Source organism: Ctenopharyngodon idella, chromosome 2 (assembly GCF_019924925.1).
Source record: "Ctenopharyngodon idella isolate HZGC_01 chromosome 2, HZGC01, whole genome shotgun sequence".
NCBI lineage: Eukaryota > Metazoa > Chordata > Actinopteri > Cypriniformes > Xenocyprididae > Ctenopharyngodon > Ctenopharyngodon idella.
This window is the reverse complement of record NC_067221.1, coordinates 32,437,539-32,462,065: the sequence shown is the minus strand read 5'-3', so window position 1 is coordinate 32,462,065 and position 24,527 is coordinate 32,437,539. Positions and strand designations below refer to the sequence as shown.

Here is a 24,527-nt window from a genome sequence, read left to right as displayed (position 1 = left end):
TAATGCATTACTGTTAAAAGTAACTTTCCCCAGCACTGATTGCTGACACTGTGCCATTTTGTCTGTCATTGTTATGTTTCTAAATTATTTTGAGACATATATTGGGAAGAAAAATTAAGAGGTGCGTTATGTTGCCACTGCCTGGCCAAAAAAAAAAAAAAAAAAAAAAAAGTTGCTGTTTGGATTTTAATAGGGAAATACTTAAGAATCTATGGATGGATCATTATTACAATGATTATTATTTTTCTAGCATGTTATATGTTTGGCAACGGTTCTTTTAACCCTAAAAGATGGGGAGTGTAGCTTTTCATTTCTTAAACAACCATGTATTAAGATGTATCATGGCCATATTCCAGGATGACAATGTCAAGATTCATCAGGCTCAAATTGTGAAAGAATTGTTGGGAGGGAGCATGAAGGATCATTTTCACACATGAATTGGCACTGACCTTAACCTCAAGTGTAAGTTTTTGGGATGTGCTGGAGGAGACTTTACAGAGTGCTCACCTCTTGCATTGTCAATACAAGATCTTGACCAAAAAATGATGCACCTCTCTATGGAAATAAATGTTGTGATGTTATTTCCATCAAGAGGTGCATCAAGTTTTGGTCAAGATCTTGTATTGACAATGCAAGAGGTAAGCACTCTGTAAAGTCTACTCCAGCACATCCCAAAGACTTTCGATGTAATTAAGGTCTGTACTCAGAGGTGCCAATTCATGTGTGAAAATGATTCTTCATGCTCTCTGAACCATTCTTTTACAATTTTAACCCTGGTGAATCTTGACATTGTCATCCGGGAATATGACCATGATGTCTTCCTACATGGTTGCTTAAGAAATGAAAAGCTACAAACTCCATATTAAAGGGTTAAAAGAACCATTGCCAAACATATAACATGCTAGAAACGTAATAATCACTGTAAAAATGATCCATTCATAGATTTGCCTATTAAAATCCAAACAACAACTTTTTTTTTTTTGACCGGGCAGTGTAAAAAAAGAACTGTGTGAAAAGTTTGAGAAAATGGTAAAAAAAAAAAAAGAGGTAATTACTCAAGTCAGTAAATGTAAATAAGATCATTAATGTTTAACAGAGAGTCCAACGGTTACAATGAATGAAGCTCAAAACAAACAATTTTCTATTGATTCTCTCTGTTCACCTTAAAGGGACTCATTTACGAGAAATCAAGACTTCAAATAACACATCCTGGAAAAACCTGTATGTCTTTAGGTTTTTGATTTGTTCTACTCATAAAAGGAAAACACATCAAAATATATTAGATGTTGAGTTTTTAAAAAGTTAATAAAATATTTGATGGCTCAAAATACTTTTTTTTAATATACAGTTTTTACATTGCTAGTACAAAAAATAAAATGCTTTTTAATACAATGTTTTATATTATAAAGGAGCCCAATTTCACTGCAGTGCTGTCTCTTGTTTATCTGTTGTCACAGATTAGGGGAGGGGCTGCTGTGTAGGTTTAAGTGTTTAAGGTCTGTTTTGGTGTTCTCTATTCTACTACGGTCTAGGTTTCCTTGACATTACAATGCACAGTTTTCTAAGAGCAAATTCAGCTTACAGCGAAGCAATACTTTGTCTGGGCATTATATGGTATGTAGGAACATTTTACTTTATGAGCATGAAAGTGCAGTGTATTTGCTTGGTTTCCAGTGTTGTAAATAAATGTTTTGGTTTCAATGATTCACATTTTAATGTAATTCTTTTGGTCAGTGTTCACCATTCAGAATTGTTCACCATTTTGTTTTGTGACTTCAGTGGACTATAGACTGGAAAATGTACAATAAAATATACAAAAATACAAACAATTTAGGCAAAATAAACAGTAAACCTTTCTTTCACAATCTCTCTCTCTAAATTAGTCTTAAAAGTTAAGGTGATGATACACGGGGCAACTTTCTGAGCAATGTTGCCGGGGAATTTTGCCATGCAGTGTTGCTTGGGCACTTTCCCATTGAGAATAGGCAACATATTTCTATCTGTATACTTTAGATCGAAATTTGTTGCATATTCTCATTGGGAAAGTGCACAAGCAACATTGCCCGGCAACATTGCTCAAAAAGTTGCCCTGTGTATCATCACGTTTAGTCATCTAATTTTTTTTCTTCAAGTTTTTTTTTTTCTTCAACTTTTTACAATCAGTTAGAAGGTACACCAGTCTAATTTGAATCAGAAAAGCACGACTGATTACTAGACTAATTGCTAGTTGGTCAAATTAGTTCTTAAGATAGTGGCTACAGTCTTAACATAGTGGCTAAGTGTGTTATAAATGATCATACATATTACTTTCTTAAAGAGCTTGATGATTTATTAAAAAAAACATATAAATTTGCTTCCAACAGTGCTGTAGTGCTTTGTAGTTCAGGAGACGTACAACCTAGAGACCCTGTGGACTGTTCACTGTCTGAATGGTCTTCATGGACACGCTGTGACCCCTGCCATAAGAAGAGGGTGAGCATAGAATTCTGAATATTGTCTGGTTGTCTGTCTGGTCCTTTATATGTTTATTAATTTATTTATCACCAAAAACCACACTAACTTAAATGTGCAGAGCAATAGAATATACTTGTTATAAAAATTTGATTTTCTAATTTAAAACCACAAGACCATGTTAACATTATGAATCACCAGTCCAGTCAAAAACTAACTCGTAGACACCATATAACTCAAGTACTGCTTTGAAAACCCCCACCACCTTAAAGGGTTAGTTAAAATTAAAATTCTGTCATTACTTACTCACCTCATGTCATTCCAAATCCTTAAGACTTTTGTTCATCTTCAAAACACAAATAAAGACATTTTTAATTAAATCTCAGAGATTTGTTTCTCCATTGACAGTCCATGCAACTACCACTTCAACGCTTCAAAAGGTTCATAAAGAGATCATAAAACTAATCCATATGAATCGAGTGGTTTAGTCCAAATTTTCTTTAGAGATACAGTCGCTTTTTATGATGAACAGATTTAATTTAAGTTTTTTTCACATATAAAAAAGATATTTCATCAAAGCACACTGCAGATATGGTAAACAAGCTCAAGCATGCTTCTTGATGTGCGCGAACCAATGAGGTTCATTCTCGCGTGTTAAGCAGCACGTTTGAGCTTCCACAAGAGCCAATGAGAGTCATTCTCATGTGTTACAAAGCACGTTTGTGCTTCTGCAAGAACCAATGAGGTTCATTCTCTGGTGTTATACGGCACATTTGAGCTTCCACAAGATCGAATGAGATTCATTCTTATGTGTTGCGCAGCACGTTTGAGCTTCCGCAAGAAAAAATGAGGCTCATTCTCATGTCACGCAGCTCATTTGGGCTTCCACAAGAATCAGTGAGGTTTGTTCTCGCACGTCAAGCAAGTACGCGTTAGCTTCTGTTTATGTTCGCTGGTCAATGTTTAAACCCTAAATTCAATCTGTTCATCATATAAAGTGATCATGTATTTTCAGAAAATTTAGACTAAGCTGCTTAATTCATATGGATTAGTTTTATAACCTCTTTATGAACTTTTTGAACCATCAGTGTGGTAGTTGCGTGGACTGTGAAGGGACAAAAATCTCTTTATTTGTGTTTTGAAGATGAATTACGGGTCTTACGGGTTTGGAATGACATGAAGGTGAGTAATTGATAACAGAATTTTAATTTTTGGGTGAACTAAACCTTTAAACTTCATTTGTAAAAGATGATTAGATAAAAAAAATAATTTGAATTTAGTATTAGTAGGCTAGTTTTTTCGGTTAACACTTGATTTTGATAGTCCACTTTAGTAGACTGTCTGCTTAATACCTGCTAACACTTTATTTTGATGCTCCCCAAAAGACATTCTACTAGTACTGGCTATAAGTAATTTTAAACTATATGTCAACTTATTCCACTAACCTTAACCTTAACTTAACAGTCTACTAAAACTTTAATGAGAGTTAGTTGACATGTAGTTGCAAAGTTACTTAGAGTAGAATGTCTGTTGGGGAGCACTGAAATAAAGTGTAAACGTTTGGTATTTCCCTGTGCATTTTACTGTCTTGCTGCCAGCAGATCAGTCAGGTCTGCATTTCCAAAAAGCATTATAAGTAAATCATAGAGACCATTGGTCATTAATTTCATCATCTGTTCCTTATTTTCTGCTTTGGTTCTCCTTCCCTATTTGATCCATCTCATTTGTGCTGTCCTGTGCAAGATTGTTTTGTATGTTCAAGCAGTCCAGTCTCAGTCTTGGTCTTGTCCTCCTGTTCTCTGATGTTTATGACTCCACAAGTCACAAGTCAAAAACCTGATGATCCATGTTACCCCAACACTATTTAAAAGTGTTCCAAAGACCATACTGTGTGCTTCAATGAAACAAAGGAAATCTGACATTTTGTACAGTGTTACTAATAATAGTGACCTAGAAGTGCAGAATCTTTGAATTTAATTGTTTATTTTCAGGTAAAATAAAATCATCCTAATAAAAATCACTGATTGAATCCCAGACTTCAAACTTTCTGACCTCATTTAAGTATCTAATCTTTAGAGTATACTTTACACATTAATAGACATGTTAATCTGTCTACATAAACATGTTTCACTAAATGCGAGAGATGTACAAAGTAACTTTTGAGAATCTCACACAGTTTTAGTGTCTCTGCACATCTTTTTGATTGTTCACTCCATCTCTCTCTTCATCTTCAGTATCGCTACGCCACGCTTATCCAGCCGTCTGAGTTTGGAGGGGAGCCATGTCATAATCATGGCAGAGAGGAGGAACCCTGCACTGTTCCATCACGATACTCCTGCCAGAAACCCACTCCTCCATGCCAAGGCTTCAGTTGTACTGTCACAGGTGCATTAACTGCATTTTTAGGTCCAAAAACAATGACACCAAAAAATATTTTATCACAAATATAAGTATAAAAGCAAAATGATATCGGTAACACTTTACAATAAGGTTCATTAGTTAACATTAGTTAACTATAATAGTTAACATGAACTAATAATGAACTGCACTTATACAGAATTTATTAATCTTTGTTAATGTTATTTTCAACATTTACTAATACATTATTAAAATCTTGTTAACATTAGTTAATGCACTGTGAACTAACATGAACAAACAATGAACAACTCTATTTTCATTAACTAACGTTAACGAAGATTAGTAAATACAGTAACAAATGTATTGCTCATGGTTAGTTCATGTTAGTTAATACATTAACTAATGTTTAACTAATGAACCTTATTGTAAAGTGTTACCATGATATCTTTAACAGGTAACACTTTAAACTACAGTTCCTCCATTAGTGAATAACTACTGTAGCAAATTAGCTCAAAGAAATATGAATAATCAATCATAACTAGTTATAATTAATTATAAATATTTGGATCGGTTAATCAAATTAACTTAATGCAATAAAATTAATATTACAATCAATTAACCTGTTTGGCCAATGAACACTCAGTGTTAATCGTTTATTAATTCTAAGAAATGTTCATTTCCAGGTTATGGGAAATAACATTCTTATTGTACAGTACTACTCAGAGCATGTAGTCAGGATCTGCATGATTAGGGACTCCAGTATATGAGCATGAAACACGGACAACCTTACGTGTGACATGAACAAGACTTTATTAACTAGACTAAACACTTAAACTAACATTCACAGACATACATGCATACAGTTTACCAAGGGAAAGAGAGAGCTGAAGCAGAATACAGGAAAGCAAGAAGTTATATAGGGGTATATAGTTATACCCCTTCTTTAAAAGGGGTAAGGATACTTAATGTATCAAATAATGAGACTAAGTTTGATACTTGCATGTCTCGCCAATTTGAATTAAACTTGTCCTGATGCAATTTGTTGAGGCTCCAGTTGATCTTTGCTGATGTTGTCTTGATAAGAGACAACCAGTTGGATTCAGAGGATCTTTGGTGAGTGAAAAGTCTAGGCCGGAGCCTGGCACAAGCTTGGGGTTTCTTAGAAACTTCTAGCTTCTTAGCATCATCTTCACATCAGAGTTTTCTCAGTAAAAGAGCACTGTGATCTTGTGATCAGTGATTTTAAGTGTGAAGATGCCACACCCTCTTAAGGTGACTGAGCCAATAAGGAGTTGTCCCTTCAGAGGGAACTTTTACGAGTCTTTGTTCTGTAGCAAGATATTAGCATAAGACATTGGATTGGATGCATGAGAGAAGAACCTTCTAGATTCTTATAATAGCAACATGTAACATAAATTACCAAATAGGAAATGAAAGTTAGAGTCCATCGATACCAAACATGCTACCCATGTGATTTTAGTTAACCATAGTATGCAACTCTGAAACAATAATACCGAAAGAGTTCAAAAGAGAGAATTAATACATAGGCCAAAGCCTATAAAAGGAAAATCATGAGATGGGGAAAATTGGATACATGTTTATATATTTCTCAAGTGGTTACAGTATATATATATATATATATATATATATATATATATATAGGATTAAAAGGGTTTATTTGTCCTTCTCATTAAGTCAGAAACAATTAAGTCAGAGTCACAAGTCTCTGCACATTCCTGATGGCAATAAAACTTATCAGTGTTCTTGTGTCCTGTAACAGTTTAGGGGGATGGGTTAACAGAACTTTGAGAGAGAGAGAGTTTCTGGATTATTCATTAAATATAATGAATAATTGTGTGTCTGATTGGTCCAGACGCTACACTACAAAGAAACAAATGAGTAACAAGAAACTTTTGGTACCTTTTGGATTTGGTAACATTTGAGTCATACTAGTGGGTTACTATGATCTTCACCATAGAATATTGTTCTAAATTGTTATAGTCATTCTTAGTAGGTCCCGAAAACTGCATGTAAAAAGCCATTGTAAAAAGCCATTTCTTTAAAATGATCAATAGTTAGAATGTTAATATTGTGTTACTCGTTTGTTGCTGCAATATTATAATTACATGTAATATTTAAACTAAGGACACAAGTTTGACAGCTGTGTCTCATGTAACAGGTCGCTGTGTGCTGGAGGATCTTCGCTGTAATGGTGATGATGATTGTGGGGATGGTTCTGATGAACAGGGCTGTAATAAAGTGAAAAAAGCATGCAATCAGCCAACTGAGGAATATTATGGAATCGAGAACCTTGCCAAAGGGTGCGTGTGTTTAATACACTCCTGTACTTACCCATTCCTATTGCACTCACTTTTAAAAACTACAGCTCACTGATTGTTCTTGACTTTTTTATTATTGTTATTATTATAAGGGCCTTTTTTCCCCTTTATTGCTTTCCTGGTAATGATAAGGTGTGCAATAGAAACATGCGGGAGAGGAATTAGAAAAAACAGTTCCGTGCAGATTTCTAATGCAAAGTATCCAAAGAGGACACAAGTAAAGTGAAAAAAGTGAATTAATGGTGTCAGTCTGCATTCTCAACTAACATGACACTACCTTTGTGAAAAAAGAAGTATACTTTATCATACTTGCTTTTTTGACCCACTGTAATTTCATAATTATTTATATTGTCTTTGAAATATTGCCAAATATGCTGACAAGCATTACTAAAATACTGATTAATGTAATTTCATTTAAAACTTGTATGTCAGGTATTTAAATATATTCGTCATGCATACATTTGTAATTATGAAGTTTAGTACAGATTTAGTACATTTAAAATATATTAACTTTAAATGTATTAGTGAATAACACACTATACAGTTAAAATATAATCAAGTACTTTACATGTGCTTTAGTAACTTTAGTCAACACATCAAAATAAGTGTACTTCTTTAAAACACAACAAAAGATTATTAAAACAATGATTTAATATGTACTTTAAAGTAAAACTTTTTGATTTGACATTATTACAAAGTGCACTTTTTGAACGTGTACTTCAGGACATTTTTGTTGCTCTTGTACTTGATGCCAAATGTAAAAACTGTCATAGATCAGATATTTGGAGATAACTTGTTCTTCATTCCTAGAATCAACATTTTGAATGGTAAACTGGAAGCAGTGGTGCTTGATAACCGATACTACGCTGGTGGCTGCTTGCCTCATTTTATCCAGGATGTTCGCTTCAGGAAGCCATATAACATACAACAGTACACAATAGAGGTATTTTGCATGTGCTAAAGCTGCAGTGATGGGCTTTTTTCAAAACGTTGCTTCATGGAGCTTTGAAACCATTACAGATCTTTTGTTTTGAATCAGTAGTTCAGAACGCAGCATCAAACTGGCCAAGTCATGTAATTTCAGCAAACAAGGCTTTGTTATGTCACATTGTTTTGAACCATCTCGAAATTCTGATGGTTTGCTGTTAGAGGGTGTCTAATATATGGTTAACTTATCTCATGCTAGTTTTATAATGTACAAATGTACAAATGTGTAAATAATGAAAAAATAAAGTGATAATTAATGGTTTCAAATTGGCCTAGTTAACCAACCCCTACCTAATATATAACAAGCTTTAAAAATTAAAGGGACAGTTCACCCAAAAATGAAAATTTAATGTTTATCTGCTTACCCCCAGGGGATCCAAGATGTAGGTGACTTTGTTTCTTCAGTAGAACACAAATGATGATTTTAACTCCAACCGTTGCGGTCTGTCAGTCGTATAATGCTTGTCAATGGTAACTCCATCTATAAGAGTCAAAAAAACATGCACAGACAAATCCAAATTAAACCCTGCGGCTCGTGACGACACATTGATGTCCTAAGACACGAAACGATCGGTTCGTGCAAGAAACCGAACAGTATTTATATAATTTTTCACCTCTAAAACACCACTGCCTTGCGCATCCGGTTGGTGAGGTCTGAAAACGCGTTCTGATGACGGAAGTGATGTCTCGCGCTTATACTTCTATGCTGGAGAGAGCTAAGCGGGAAGGCCTGAAAACAGACACGCAGGCTGCTTTGATTCTGCTTCACATGTGAGTAACACTGGGTTTGAGTGTCATTGATTGTCTGGAACTGCTGTGCTGTTGGCAACTAACAACAAACTCTTGTTTGTATTTACTCTTGTGTACTGTGCGTTCATTTTTTGTGCTTCCTTGTCGTTCGTTCATCATCTGTGCTATATTTTTCATGAAGCATTATTTTGTTGCGTGTCAGCTATGATAAACAGACATCCACTCTCACGTTCCGTGTGTAACAGTGGCCAGCTAGTAAGAGATGTGCAAGTAAACATATCTCAAGAGGTGCACTGACTAAATCTATGGACACATGTAAACTTTGTTTTATCCTCTTTACTACAAATTGATTACATGGTTAAGCCAAGTTAATGTCTTCTCAATGATGATTCTGACTTATGTATAAGCTCAATACAAAAAAAAAGAATGTTGTTTGCTGGTTTTACAGCTGCAAAAAAGACAATAATTCAAAACTGGTTTACACCGCACATGTGTGGTCATTGTGCCTGCTGCACCCATGGTACGGCAGCAAAGTTCCTTTGATTATTACGCCGGAATGAGAGTATAGGTCCCAGCCATATCGGCCTAGAAAATCACAACTTTTCATTTTCCGACGGTCTTAGTACACAATGTAACTACAGAAGAGTCAAGTTTTAAATAGGAAAAATATCGAAACTCTTTGGTCATTTTTGAGCGAGATGCTAACGGTCTAATCAGATTCAATGAACTATGCTAAGCTATGCTAAAAGTGGTACCGCCAGACCCGGAGATCGGCTGAATGGATTAGAAAACGGTAAAACTCAACTGTTTAACTCTAGGGGTGTTGGAAAATGAGCCTATTTTCAAAAAAATTACTTTAAGAGCCAATAGTAACTGAAACCAAGTTGGTAGCACTATAATTCTTTTTGCATACAAAATCAGAGACTTTACACGTTCAGATCATGCCTCCCTGTTGCGTTATTTTCACCCTCTAATGAGTCTGCACAAATTGAGTTTACAACAAAAACAGTGCAGAGGTGCTAACTGTAAACAAATGTCGATTTCACGTGGCGATTTGCTCATAACTTCATGAAAATTGCACAGATCATAGGTCATGGCACATGGCACAACATAATCCATTGTAGCGATCACAAGATATTACTCATGGAATGATGTAACATATTTGGCTAAAAATATGTCTCTCGTCTTTGCAATGTGAAATCCAATGTTCCAAGAACCGTCCATGCTTATTTTCCAACGTGGAATAACACAAAATAGGTATCATTTTAAAGCTTAGAAACTCGGCTTCTTAATGCATCTAACCATTTTGATCAACTCTTGGTGCTGAGTAGTCTCTATAAACCGGAGTGTACCGCCCGCCTAGCAATGAAAACATTAATATATTTGTTTGTTTTCATCAGCAGTTTCTCAGCATGAAAATGTCCAATTGTAATGTAATTTATATTTTCTAAAAATTTAAAAAGTGTTCTATCAAACGATACCTACCTTTTGACTCTCCTTGCTACAGTTTTGGAGTTGTAAGTCTTTACTTTTGTGTTTGTCACTCAGAAAAAAAAAACAACTCTTAAAATGCCTTCAGTCTTTAAAGGTGATTTTCTCAATATTTAGATTTTTTGCACCCTCAGATTCCATATTTTCAAATAGTTGTATAGTTGCCAAAATATTGTCCTATCCTAACAAACCATACATCAATGGAAAGATTAGTTATTCAGCTTTCAGATGCTTTTTCAGATACAAAAAATTGACCCTTAAGACTGGTTTTGTGGTCCAGGGTCACATATTTGTGTGAAATAATTTACTTTGTTCCCAGACAAAAGGCTCCTATGATTTCACGATGGAGGCATACGAGTCTTACAATGAATACTTCATGAGTGAAAGCAAGGCAACTTTATCCAAGACCAGCGTCTCATTTGGAATTGCTATTCCTGATGTTTTTGAATTCAGTTTTAATTACAATAACCATAAGTACAAGAAGTCAGTGAAGAAGATGCGCAGCTTTTCAGGGACGGTAAGTTGTTTTTCTGTCACTAAGGTGAAACTTAATTTAAACTGTATTATCTAAATTAGTGAGATGGCAACAAATAAAATAAGAAAATGGCCATTGCTATGAAGAACCAAAGATGAAACTAGATTTTTAAATTGTCTGGCTTGCATGTGCAGATATCCCTGAAGCTAAGTTGCTTTGTCTGACAATATGGCTCAGGCCCTTCAATGTAAATCTGAATTTTTTTTTTTTTTTTACCAATTTTAGTCTGCCTATTAGAATTGTAAGTCTAATCAGTAGCACAAACGTTACAGGAGGAGTAACACTAAAGTTCGGAGTTAGGAGTATGATAATATTCCTTTGTGTATTCCTTATGTATACTAAGTATAAATAATTGTAATAGTGATGCTGGTCTTAGCAGACTCCACTAACTATGAGAAAATAAGAGGATATTAACAATATTAATAAAAGAAGATGACTTAGACAATATTAATTTCTGACAGGCTGTGAAATCTATTATTTGTAGCCAATCATGACTTTCTATTTTGTGTTGTCCTTAGAAAAAAAAATTTATCCGAGCACACTCTGAGCTTGAAGTAGCACGCTATGCTTTAAAGACATCAAACCTGATGTTACACCCTGAATTCCTGTCCCGCTTGCACGCCCTGCCACCGGAATACACGTATGGAGAATACCGGCAGCTCTACAGTGACTATGGGACACATTTTATCAAAGAGGCAACTCTCGGTGGAGATTTTGAATATACCATTGTCCTCAATGATGAGCGACTTGAAAAAGCTGGTAGGTAAAAGTAAGGGAAAAAATAGGATGTGATCAAAACAGGGACTACCCTGTTATTCCAAAAGTTGAGCCTACACTGAATGCGAGGGTATTTTGTTTCATTATAGGATACACACTTGAAGAAACCAAGAAATGTGTGCAGTTTGGGCTTAAAGTTGGAGTCAACATTAAAGTGTATCTGGGTGCAGGAATTTCAGCTGGTAGCTGTGAAGGCCTGTTGAAAGAGCTTGGAGGTGAGCAAAGCCACAATTATACTGTTCAGATCAAATAACCTGAACTGTAAAGTGATAATTTAATTAAAATAATTTCTCCTGCCTAAGCACATTGTGCAGAGACTGCACCAGAGAACAGTGACACAACAAAGCTGAGAAAAGTATATTTTATGTCTCTTAAGATAATCTTGTAATCCTAAGAGTCAGAAATTTCCCTACTATATGAATTAATATACTACATTAATTGAGCCCTTTTTAATTGAATTAAGGCTACTCACTGCATACAAATTGCCAGCTGTTCTCTTTGCAATCAGGGGACACATTTTTACACAGCAACTCATGAAACTGAGCCCCATCCACTGTAAAGTACTCCTAGAACTGGACCTCACAGCATATCGCTAAAGATTCAATTCAATTCACATTTATTTGTATAGCGCTTTTCACAATACAAATTGTTTCAAAACAGCTTTACAGAAAATGCATGTCAACATTACAATTTGGAGTGATCTGTTATCATAAGTGCAAGAGTTGCATCAAGTCCTTGCAGGAGTTGGCGCAGTCTCTTCACAGGTGTTGAGGCATCTGAAGTCTTCATAAGAGGCTGGATCCAACTGGAGCTGTTGTACTCTCTGGTTACCTCGGGATGGGCATCCCGAGATGAAACAAAAGCAAATGGAAAATAATTAGCGTAGCTGCTGTTCATAATATCAGATGCACATGATTATCTTTGGTTAATCTGATAAACTGGAGTACAGGGTTATGAGATGCATTATGTGAATGCTTGGCTAAAGAGATGCGTCTTTAATCTAGATTTTAACTGGGAGACTGAGTCTGAGCCCCGATCATTATCATTTTTAAGGTTGTTTAATCCTCCTCTGCTGAGATCTTGAGAGAGATCTTAAGAGATGGAAGGCCAGGCCTATGAGGTGGAAGTGAACCTGAGGACCAGGGGGGCGCTGGCAGAGCAGAGGACCAAGGCGGAGCCAGCAGGGCAGATGACCAAGGCAGAGCTGGTGACCAGTGTGGAACAAGAGACCACCACAGCAGAGTGGATGGCCACCATAGCAGAGCCAACGGAACAGGGTACCATGACAGAGCAGAAGCCCACTAGGTGTCAGGAGGCGATGGAGGAGCAGAGACGGGGAGTACAGAGAGTTCAGGGATGTTCTCTGTAGCCAGGATGGAACAAAGAAGAAGCACAGAGAGTTCAATGATGGCCTCCGTTAGCCCGTCCTTGTCAGCACACCTACTTCCCATGCTGTTTGATGGTAGTTTAACTCTTATAACTGGTCCTACTACAGTAGTGCAAGTAGACCCAGTTATATTGATGCTGTGCCCTGGATGGGAGTGAGGTTTAGGTGGGTGAATGTAATGGTGAGTGTAACCTGGCCTCAAGTGGTGGCTGCAGTCTTTAGATTCCTTTTAGTGCACCCACCTCTCATGCCAGTTGACACTGGCTCAAATCCCACTCAGAGTGGTGTGTGTTGGAGCATTTAGAAATGCACCAGTTCAGCAAGGATCTGAACTTGCATTTCGTTGTATTGCATCTTTGAAAAGGGATTCCCGGAAGGAATGGTTTACATTATTAAAGTCGATTGAAAATACGTTCCGGGGGAATCATGGGGCCCCCGATCGTCATCACCTTTTGCCCCTCTAGTGACAGCCCTGCCTCTCGCTTTCAACGTTATCTCTTCTCTTCTCTGATGACATGTTTTCTGGCGTGAGAGTAGGACAACCTGTCACTCACATGAGATCGCAGCAATAGCAAACAACAATGATCCAAAGGTACAATCAATTCCTGATGGACAAAATCAAGTCCCGGCTTACTTTTTTTTTTTTTTTTTTTTTCTTGTTCGAGAAGTCATTTCACTCGGATATACATCATAATAAAGAAGAAAAGACTATGCCAACTTCTGTTTCATGTCAATTTTAAGATATTGTGACAACCCCAGCTTGACATGATTGAATTCCTAAGCAGTTTAAACACTATCAAAACATTTCTCTACTTGTGTGAGCACTCTGTTTAGAAAGCCTGTTTGTAAACAGTTATTAAATCCATTTGCTGCTTGTGGAGCAGATTATCTAATATTACTAATGTTTAATTAAACATCCTGTTTTGTTGTCTGGCATTTCAGATTCCAGTAAAGAAAGGGAAATGGTGGAAGACGTCTTTATTGTGGTCAGAGGGGGTGACAGTGAAACAGTGTCACGTCTAGCTGCAAAACAGCTACCAACTCCAGACATTATGCAGCTGTGGGGTGATGCTGTGTTCTACAATCCAGATTTTATTCGTAAAAAGGTAACATTTTCACTCAATATATAGACATCTATACAAAGCCTTAACTTGTCCAGTTTGTTCAATTGCATAGTTCTTGTAGAAAATACATAACTTAAATCTGAATATTTCTATATCGCTATACACCAGTCATTACAATGTTGTCGTCAATTAACCAAAAATCTTATAAACAAATAATATAGTGATAAATTAAATTTGTATGCAAAATTTTAACACTTTTCTCACCATAGAATATTAGATGGACTGCAACAACAAAAACTTCTGCAGTTTTGGCAAAGCCTTTTACATTTGACATTTGCTTTTATCTAAAGCGAATTTTCAGTGTACACATTTTACCAGTATCTGTGTTCCTTGGAAAGAAAATCTATGACCTTGCTTGCTTCAACAGGTAAAGCTCACTTTTGTGCATATTGATACACTATACTGCCAAAAGTTTTGGGACGCCTGCCTTTACATGCACATGAACTTTAATAACATCCCATTCTTAATCTGTAGGGTTTAATATGGAGTTGGCCCACCCTTTGCAGCTATAACAGCCTCAACTCTTCTAGGAAGGCTTTCTACAAAGTTTAGGAGTGTATTTATGGGAATTTTTGACCAGGCACTGATGTTGGACAAGAAGACCTGGCTCACATTCTCCACTCTAATTCATCCCAAAGGCCAGTCAAGTTCCTCCACACCAAACTCGCTCATCCATGTCTTTATGGACTTTGCTTTATGCACTGGTGCGCAGTCATGTTGGAACAGGAAGGGGCTATCCCCAAATTGTTCCCACAAAGTTGGGAGCATGAAATTGTCCAAAATGTCTTGGTATGCTGAAGCATTAAGAGTTCCTTTCACTGGAACTAAGGGGCCAAGCCCAACCCCTGAAAACAACCCCACAAAACCTCCACCAAACGTTACACTTGGCACAATGCAGTCAGGCAAGTACCTTTCCTCTGGCAACTGGCAAACCCAGACTCGTCCATTGGATTGCCAGACAGAGAAGCATGATTCGTCACTCCAGAGAACACGTCTCCACTGCTCTAGAGTCCAGTGGCGGCGTGCTTTACACCACTGCATCCGATGCTTTGCATTGCACTTGGTGATGTAAGGCTTGGATGCAGCTGCTCGGCCATGGAAACCCATTCCATGAAGCTCTCTACACACTGTTCTTGAGCTAATCTGAAGGCCACATGAAGTTTGGAGGTCTGTAGCTATTGACTCTGCAGAAAGTTGGTGACTTCTGTGCACTGTGTGCCTCAGCATGCGCTGACCCCGCTCTGTGATTTTACGTGGCCTACCACTTCGTGGCTGAGTTGCTGTTGTTCCCAATTGCTTCCACTTTGTTATGATACCACTAACAGTTGACCGTGGAATATTTAGTAGTGAGGAAATTTCATGAATGGACTTATTGCACAGGTGGCAACCTATCACCGTACCACGCTTGAATTCACTGAGCCCCTGAGAGCGACCCATTCTTTCACAAATGTTTGTAGAAGCAGTCTGCATGCCTAGGTGCTTGATTTTATACACCTGTGGCCATGGAAGTGATTGGAACACCTGAATTCAATGATTTGGATGGGTGTCCCAATACTTTTGACAATATAGTGTATCTTATCCCAAAGAGCTTCAAATTCTACTATAGACTGTGTCATCCCTGTTGAAAAGAGCATAATGTCTGATCACCTGCATATGCCGTGTTTTTGGATCACCAAAATAGGATGCTAAAGTTTGGCTTTTATGCAACACAAATGTTTGTTTGTGCAAAAAAACATTATTTACCATTTTATTTACAAAATATTAATCTCAGACGTGCATTCACGCAACAACATCTGCTCTCGCATCAACACAACATGCATGTGTCGTTGTGCTCTCGTGAATTTATTGCAGTGATTCTATATGGGCATCATACAATCATCACACCTGGGAGGTGTTCCCCATGTAGTGTCAACTGCTTTTGCAACGTCTCATTCTCAACTCGGGGAACAAGGGTTGCATACTTAAGAAATTTTGTGGGTGGGGTGGTGTATCTGTTAAGACTGTGTTGGGAAAAAATGCCTACAACTTAAACGTTGATACAGCCTGGGTGAACCTTTATTATTCATCCATCCATCCTTTCTTACAACCGTTTGTCCTTGATTATTGATTTCTCTTTGCATAATCCTGTAATGTTACATGTAAACAATTTTTACAGATAGAACCACTTTATGAGTTGGTGCCATCACAACACTCAAATGCTAACATCCTGAAGAAAAACCTAAGGCGAGCTCTGTCAGAGTACCTAAAAGAAATCAGCTCCTGTCGCTGCTCCCCCTGTCTCAATAATGGCATGGCAGTGCTCAAAGGTGAGAATAATCAGAAACCAGCAATAACTATATAAAAATAATGTTGTGTTTCCCTATTTTCATTCTTTTTTATCAACACTTGAATGTTGGTAAGTTTCATAAAAAAAACAACAACAATAAAAAAAACATTTCAAATAGAAATCGACAAAGTTTCCCCAAGCCACCAAAGCTTCACAGTCATTATTTCTTCATGGGTTCAACATTTCATTCGGTAATGTTAGGCAGTTTTTATTGATATGCTGTTGAATGTCTTATGATCATGTTAGCTTACTTGTGCATAAGCAATGCTTGTGTCCACTCCCTCCGGTTTATGCAGCTCTTTTTCTTCACTTGATTTTAAATCCAGAGATGCTGAACTATTTCGGAAGATCTGCAACAGTGCCCCCTTCCGTATAACAGTGAAAATACAGATTGCTGGAAAAACTCATACTTATACTCATACTGATACTTTTTGAAGTAGCTAAACTAAGATCTTCACTGATGCTGCTGAACACTGATTAGCCACATTTCCACTATCTGGTCAAAAGTGAGCTCGTTAGTATAGGGCCAGTCACGTTTCCACTGTCACTTCCAGGGTTTGATTGGGCCTCTTTGAGGCTTCCCCCCCCCGGGATTTTGCCCCGCCGAATATCTTGGTCCAAAGCGGGCGAACTGGTGCTTGAGGAGTTGTTATGGACAAAGGTGGAGTTTATCTGAGTCAGGAGAGGGCCATCACTGCTGCTCATTTCCCATGTTATCATATCTAACTACCAGCTAACCTCAACATTTAAGACATTTTAAACAATTTATAGCTCAAAGCTCACTTTTAGACAAAAGCGAGTGTCTGAAATAGCTTCAAATTGCGTTCCATTTGGGATTCTGATCACTGTATGAGGGAGAAATATACATGCAATGCTATAGATTACTTATGCTAACCATTGCATGATAAATACAGATATGATTACGGAAAATACCAGAGACTGCTTTAATAACTTAGACAAATGACGTCTGCATCGCAATGCATCGTAGAAACGATTAATTTCAACACCCCTAATAAACATATGGCATTTTATCAGTATTTTTTCTAAATGTGTAAACCTTTAGACTTAAAAGCCTTAAAGGATTAGTTCACTTTCAAATTAAAATTTCCTGATAATTTACTCACCCCCATTTCATCCAAGATGTCCATGTCCTTCTTTCTTCAGTCGAAAAGAAATTAAAGAAATTTTTGATGAAAACATTCCAGGATTATTCTCCTTATAGTGGACTTCAATAGACCCCAAATGGTTGAAGGTCAAAATTACAGTTTCAGTGCAGCTTCAAAGGGCTTTAAACGATACCAGACGAGGAATAAGGGTCTTATCTAGCATAACGATCTGTCATTTTCTAAAAAAAAAAAAAAAAAAATTATATGCTTTATAAACACAAATGATTGCCTTCCAAGTGCTTCCGCCAGACCGCCTTCCGTATTCTTCAAAAAGCTTATGCTGTATGTCCTACACCATCCCTATTCAAATTATGGAACAAACGTGGCGCTATATACATTTTTTTTTTTTTTTTTTTTTAGAAAATGACGGATCGTTTCGCTAAGACCCTTATTCCTCATCTGGTATCGTTTAAAGCCCTTTGAAGCTGCACTGAAACTGTAATTTTGACCTTCAACCATTTGGGGTCTATTGAAGTCCACTATAAGGAGAATAATCCTGGAATATTTTCATCAAAAACCATAATTTCTTTTCGACTGAAGAAAGAAGGACATGGACATCTTGGATGAAATGGGGGTGAGTAAATTATCAGGAAATCTTAATTTGAAAGTGAACTTTAAGTGTAACTGATTGCTCTCTCTCTCTCTCTCTCTCTCTCTCTCTCTCTCTCTCTCGTTAGGCACAAGGTGTATTTGTATTTGTCCAGCTGGTTTCAGAGGAGTGAGCTGTGAGATCACCCAACAGAAAGGTTTGTCTGTGTGGCATGTTATCTATAAAGTGAGATGCTTTGGCCCTGTCTCAAATGCTGCACTTGATGTTTTAGAAGGTCTGAATGGGCTCTTTAGACCTGCAAAAAGGGTGCTTGTATAAATGCCTGAGTATGACACTGTTCTCCATCATATAAACTGTTCTCAAAAATCAATTCAGATTTAAAGTACTTTATTAGCATGATTGTTTACATACAGCATAATAAGCAATGACAAGAAAACTAAATATACAGTAGTACAATAACAATAAAATAGTATTAAAATATATTTTTTTCCCCGCAAAAATGTATTTTAAAAATTGTTTATCGCCTGCTTTCTGAAACCAGTAATATACAGTGTAACATTTATTAACAATATCACAACACAAAACATGACAAAAAACTGTGTTTTTGATGGAATGTAGTAGTTAACAGTACAAAGAAAACCTGGTTGAAGATGGTCTCCCATCCTAGCCAAGCTGGGCAGTGTTTCCCAAAAGCAACGTATGTCTAAGTAGATTGTAGAGACCATTGGTGCCAATGGTTTCTATTATCTACTTAGGATTACAAAACTTTTAGACTGGCCAAGCTGGTGTTACAAAGCTGGTTTAACTGCCCAACCAGCAGAAAAGTCAATCTGCAAAATTAAAGAAAATGCAAGAAAAGTATCATAAAATTAGTTTTATTTATTATTTAAAATTTATTATTTTATTTATGCCTTACTTATCACAGACCACAATTTAAGTCATTATTTACTGATAATCTTCCACTCTATGGATGTGTAAGTTTTATTTTTAAAGATTCCACTTTTACCATTTCCTTTTTCTGCTTTTGCTCAGGATCTTTTGCTTTTGCTCTCTCTCAACTGAACACTATATCATATTTAAGAGAAAAGGTACTAGAGGCTATGTTAAAAATTGTTTCAGGCACAGTGTGCAATAGAGTTACTACCAAAGACTAGATATACAAAGACGGTGCACTCGTAGTCATATTACTATGAATGGGAGAAAGTGCAATATGGTGGAGTGAATAAAAGACCTTGCGCCTTCTAAATAAAAGAGCAAATTGTAAATTTGTAAAGTCATTGTGTCACTGTAGCTGCAGAAGCTCTGGTTGCTATAGAAACAGTTAGTGTTCTGAGACACGTGCTTAGGACCTGCACATGTGAATTGGCTGGTCCAGCTTGGAAAATGCTTTTTTTTTTTTTTTTTTTGTCATGATTTGAGTGTTTAGAAACAACATTTATGAGACAATTGTTGTAAGATTACATTGGTGTTTTCAATATATGAAAATTAATCGCAATCTTCATGAACAGCTTTGGGGAATTCAATGTTTCCCCATTGAAATAGATAGGAGCTGTACCGAGTGACATTTCAAAGATGGCTGCCAAGTGAAATGACTTGCATTTTAAAGGGACTTTGGTCACTTTTTTTTTTTTTTTTTTACAGCCACTATGTTTTAACAAATTCAATATGAATATAGTCTCTCACATAACAGAATGTTATGTAACAATGTATCTATTTCTTTTCTGCATTTCACCTCTGCTCTAGCTTGTGTACTAAGCTAGTTTAGTTTAAACTTGGCGTTGCATACAATGGATATTGTTGGCTCTTATAATAAATTGTATTTTTTTTTTTTTTTTTTTCCCTCATTTGTAAGTCACTTAGGACAAATGAAAACATGTAAATCTAACTTTATCATGTATTTTACTATTTATCCTAACACTCACAGCATTGGCTGTAGATGGCAGTTGGAGCTGCTGGTCTTCATGGTCCACCTGTACAAGGAAGACCCAGCTTCGCACCCGCCAATGTAACAATCCGGCCCCGCAGAATGGTGGAGCAGCATGCCTTGGGCCTCAAGAGGAATCAGCTGATTGCCTCTAACATTGTGTCATCCATCAGTTTCACAATAGACCCTTTTCACATTCTCGGGGTTCTCAGAAGCAGAAGTTGTCGTAGTTGTGTGTAAATGTCTACAGCGGTAAACAGGAGACGAGAGCAAAAATATTTTTTGTATTTGCATTTGCTGTAATAGCAAAAGAAAAATCCATGATAGTTTTTCCACGAGTTTCCAAAAGAGGGAAAAAACATTGAGAGATTGGCTGCAGCAGTCAGAAGAGAGAAAGATGTCAATTTGCCATCACTCCCTCAGTCACTGTATTAGAAACACTCTCACAGCAGCGTTAATTCTTTTTTTTTTTTTTTTTTTTTGCCTAGGTAATATAACACAATATAGCGTTATACATGTGTATTCAATTTTTAAAAAATGAAATAGATTTGCAATGTTGATAACTGTGGAAATGTGCCATCACAGTCTGTGAAAAGTGTCCATAGTATCAAAAAGACTTAAAATTATACATTAACACATTGTTGTAAATGTATTAATTTACTCTGCCAAATATGGTGGGCATATGTAAATAAATCAATTTCTTTAACCAAAGCTGTAATAAATGCTCGAAAAAAATAAAATAAAAAAATAAAAAAATAAAGTTGAATGCATAAATCTTTCCCTGACATTCTCTATATGTGTAAAACATGAACATATTATATTCCAAAATTAAAAGAAATTAAATAAGAAATTATATTTTGCATGACATTATTCAGCATATTCTCATTATTGTAATTTTTCCAGATGTTTTGCTTTGGGGAAAATTTAGTCAAGTGTCAAGAAATGTCAATACAAAAACCATAATGGTACAAAAACCTTATTTTCTGAAAGCAATAAGTATTTTGATTTTGGGGTGAAACCTGACACAGACATATTGTGTTAGCATTACAATCTACCAGTTTACTTAATGTTTGTATCGCATCAGGCAATGATATCTTCATGAAGTCATACAATGTTGGCCTTATCAGACAAACACCACTATGCTTGGACCAACACTAAATTAATTAAACTGAATATTCACCCACACAAAAAGTGATACTTTACGGTACATTTTGTAAAGCACTTTTGCTGGTCCTGTGCCCAGTCAATACCATCAGAATTATTTCTTACTGTGGTTCAAACTAGCTAATATTTTGGTCTGTTGCTTCTTATTTGAAGATAATTACATGAATAATATATTACAACTGAACAATATGTAGCCAACACTATAAGTCAGAGGTTTGGACACACTTGACTGTATGTATTATCTTTCCTGATAATTTTTGAAACATTAAACACAGACATGATGTTTAACAAATTTAAAGGGGTGGTTCATTGCGATTTCACTTTTTTAACTTTAGTTAGTGTGTAATGTTGCTGCTTGAGCATAAACAGTATCTGCAAAGTTACAGCACTGAAAGTTCAATGCAAAGGGAGATATTTTCTTTTAAAGAATTCTCTGTTTAAGGACTACAACAAACGGCTGTTAGGGACTACAATAAGCTTCTTCCCAGGTTGGTGACATCACTAACCCTATAATTTACATAAACCCTGCCCTCGAGAACACGCAACAAAGGGGGTGAGGCCATGTTACTGCATTACAGTATGTAACACAATGCAATAGCATGTCATAAAAGCAAGATGACAAAATGACAAGTTATAACCGTAATTAAACTAAACTATACCTGTTCTATCTTCATGCAGCATATATTCTCTGGCTCTGTAAGCGTCTTACAACAGTTCCCACACAAGCGATTTATAGATTATTATGACAGAATATGCTAATCAATGACTTTAAGATAGTTAACTCCACATCAGCTACATAAATTCATCAACTAACTGTTCAGAAACGTGCTGTTGCATTCAAAATGTTGTCACTACTTCTTGAGTTTCTCCATCATTGTCCGACTCAGTTTTGAACATAAAAAGGCTGAACAGTTTCTGACATTTTCAGTGAGTCTGCATCTGCAGAGGCGCTGCTAAGTGCCTCCTGAAACTCCGCCCCTTTTTGAGAGCAGCAGCTCATTTGCATTTAAAGAGACACACACAAAACGGAGTGTTTTTGCTCACCCTCAAAAAGTGACAAATTTAACATGCTATAAAATATAATCTGTAGGGTATTTTGAGCTAAAACTTCACATACACACTCTGGGGACATCAGAGACTTATACATTTTGTAAATGTGGCATTTTACCACCCCTTTAACTGATGTCATTTGTGTTCTTTGTATGTTTGAATTTGATAATTAAAGAAACTGAAATGCACACTGAAAAAAAACAAAAATTGGTGACTTAATAACTAGATAGATAAGAACTGGAACTGAAAGCTTCATCATAAAAAATAAAATAAAATATACGCCATATATGTACCAAAAGTATAGTCCATTCAGATTCTGTTCTCTACTAGCTTGGAGTAACATTAAAGCTTCAGAAATGTCAGCTGTTATTCTTTGTAAATCTTTTTCTCATGTTCAAATCTCATACACACTCCTCAAAAACTTCATTACAATGAATCACAAGACACTTTTATGCATACTTTTCCTTAAAATGTAACATTTTTAATTTGTTTAAAAAGTTATGTTTATGGGATTTTCTGCCTTTATGTTGATAGAACAGAATAGAGATAGAGAGTAAACAATAGAAGAGGAGTGAGGGGAACATGACTGGGAAAGGGCCACAAGCCAACACTTAAAATCAAGTCATCCAACAAAAAAATGTAACATATTTTAATTAAATTACAACATTAACTAGTAAAGGTAAATCCAAAATAGTAAATTAAGTCAGTGCTTGTTTTGCAACAAAAAATTAACATCAGTGACAGAATCAGTATTTTAGACTGAAAGAAGTAGTATTATGTTGATGACAAGACACTGTCCACATGAGAATATTAGAATTTTAACAACTTATCCTCTGATTACTGCTTCCTTGACAAGGCAGACCACCATCTTTTGGCGGGGGTTTGTTGCATTCTCGTTTTCGTGTCTTTGTTCCAGACACACATGGGGACCAGGAGCTCCAGCAGCTCCAGACTCCGTGTGTAGGCCCTGTCAGAGAGAAAAACATAAGAATATATGCTCTGTGAAGGTCTTGCTTAACATTCATTATCTAATCTGATCACTACTGGTCAGGTGTAACAGATCATATATACCAACAAAACACTTGAATGCAAAATGTGATAATCATATATATAGACATTACATGTCTGTAGTGCAGTGGGATGTGTAGGACAGTTGGCCTGTCCCAGTACCCACACTTGCATTCTTGGCCACTCGAGAGCGTATGCATATGACAGAAAGTGCACAAGACTTCTTACCAGGTCTGATAAATGGTCAGAAATCCCTTGATGTTGAGGAAATTGTCTCAGGTTACAAATGTTACCATGGTTTCCTGAGAAGGGGAACTAGACAATGCGCCTAGGATGCTTTGGGGAACACCTCCAGTGTGACTGATGTCTGAAGCACGTGTCTAAATGTGACAATGTCATTGGCCGGCGACAGCCTGTGACATCACTACCAGTGCAACCGTGAGTTTAAGAGGGCACCTGTAGTACACATCATCAACTTCTTTTCTCTGAAGGAGATGTGGGCAGGCATGCCTGCAGAATGGCAACGAGACATAGAGTATTGTTTCCCTTCTCAGGGAACCATGGTTACATTTGTAACCTAAGACATTACATTTCGAACGGGAACTCACACTGCATCCTAGGACACTTTGGGGAACAAATACCTACTCCGCCATGCTGAGGGATGAATGCCCTATCGGCTGTGACTAAGCACCTGACTCCAGGGGCTTAACTACTGGAGTCAAAGTTCCCCATCCTACAAATACACGCCAGCAGGGCTGTCAGTGGCATTCTTCCCTACAGCCACAACCCAAGCTACACACCCTGACAAGGAACGTCCCAGCTTAAACCCTTCCTCCCTCCCCTGCAGGGCCAAGCAATAAGGCTCGGCCCACGGGCAGAGTTCAAAGGTTTGGTATTGCAATTCCAAATACCTATGGTATAAATACAGCCTAAATAATAAATATAGATCCTGGCCTGTCACTTCTATGGGACCTAAAAAATCCAGTCTTCAGTGGGAGGAGCCTACAACCCATCAGAAGAATCCCTAGATTCAGCCCTCCATGAGGAAGAAATTGCTAACATGTAATAATCATTCACACCAGATTCTAGGAATGGAACATATTGGGGAGCAGAGACTCTGCATAATGATCCTCTGAGCAA

General features: G+C 36.8%; 2 protein-coding genes across 2 annotated transcripts in view; one reads left to right on the top strand and one right to left on the bottom strand.

Moving 5' to 3' along the window:
- Positions 1–1,447: 1,447 nt before the first annotated feature.
- Positions 1,448–20,943, top strand: c8b (complement component 8, beta polypeptide). The gene is made up of 12 exons (XM_051882928.1): positions 1,448–1,614; positions 2,364–2,472; positions 4,686–4,836; positions 6,989–7,130; positions 7,959–8,091; positions 10,696–10,893; positions 11,430–11,670; positions 11,778–11,903; positions 14,018–14,181; positions 16,355–16,505; positions 18,369–18,437; positions 20,166–20,943. Exons 1-12 carry the CDS (start codon positions 1,550–1,552, stop codon positions 20,318–20,320), a joined length of 1,704 nt encoding a protein of 567 aa, XP_051738888.1. The 5' UTR covers positions 1,448–1,549; the 3' UTR covers positions 20,321–20,943.
- The window catches only part of c8a (complement component 8, alpha polypeptide), a 24,092-nt gene continuing 20,188 nt past the window's right edge, over positions 20,624–24,527 (bottom strand). Inside the window, exon 11 of the mRNA XM_051882917.1 lies at positions 20,624–23,346. Within this exon, the coding sequence (XP_051738877.1) occupies positions 23,198–23,346 (149 nt within the window). The 3' untranslated portion in view covers positions 20,624–23,197. The remainder of the gene's footprint in view (positions 23,347–24,527) is intronic.

Bases quoted from the DNA above. Each gene is read 5' to 3' on its own strand.
- c8b (XM_051882928.1), top strand. From the start codon at position 1,550: ATGCACAGTTTTCTAAGAGCAAATTCAGCTTACAGCGAAGCAATACTT. The intron at 4,837-6,988 runs GTGCATTAACTG...CTCATGTAACAG, and splicing joins CTTCAGTTGTACTGTCACAG to GTCGCTGTGTGCTGGAGGAT. The intron at 14,182-16,354 runs GTAACATTTTCA...CAATTTTTACAG, and splicing joins CAGATTTTATTCGTAAAAAG to ATAGAACCACTTTATGAGTT.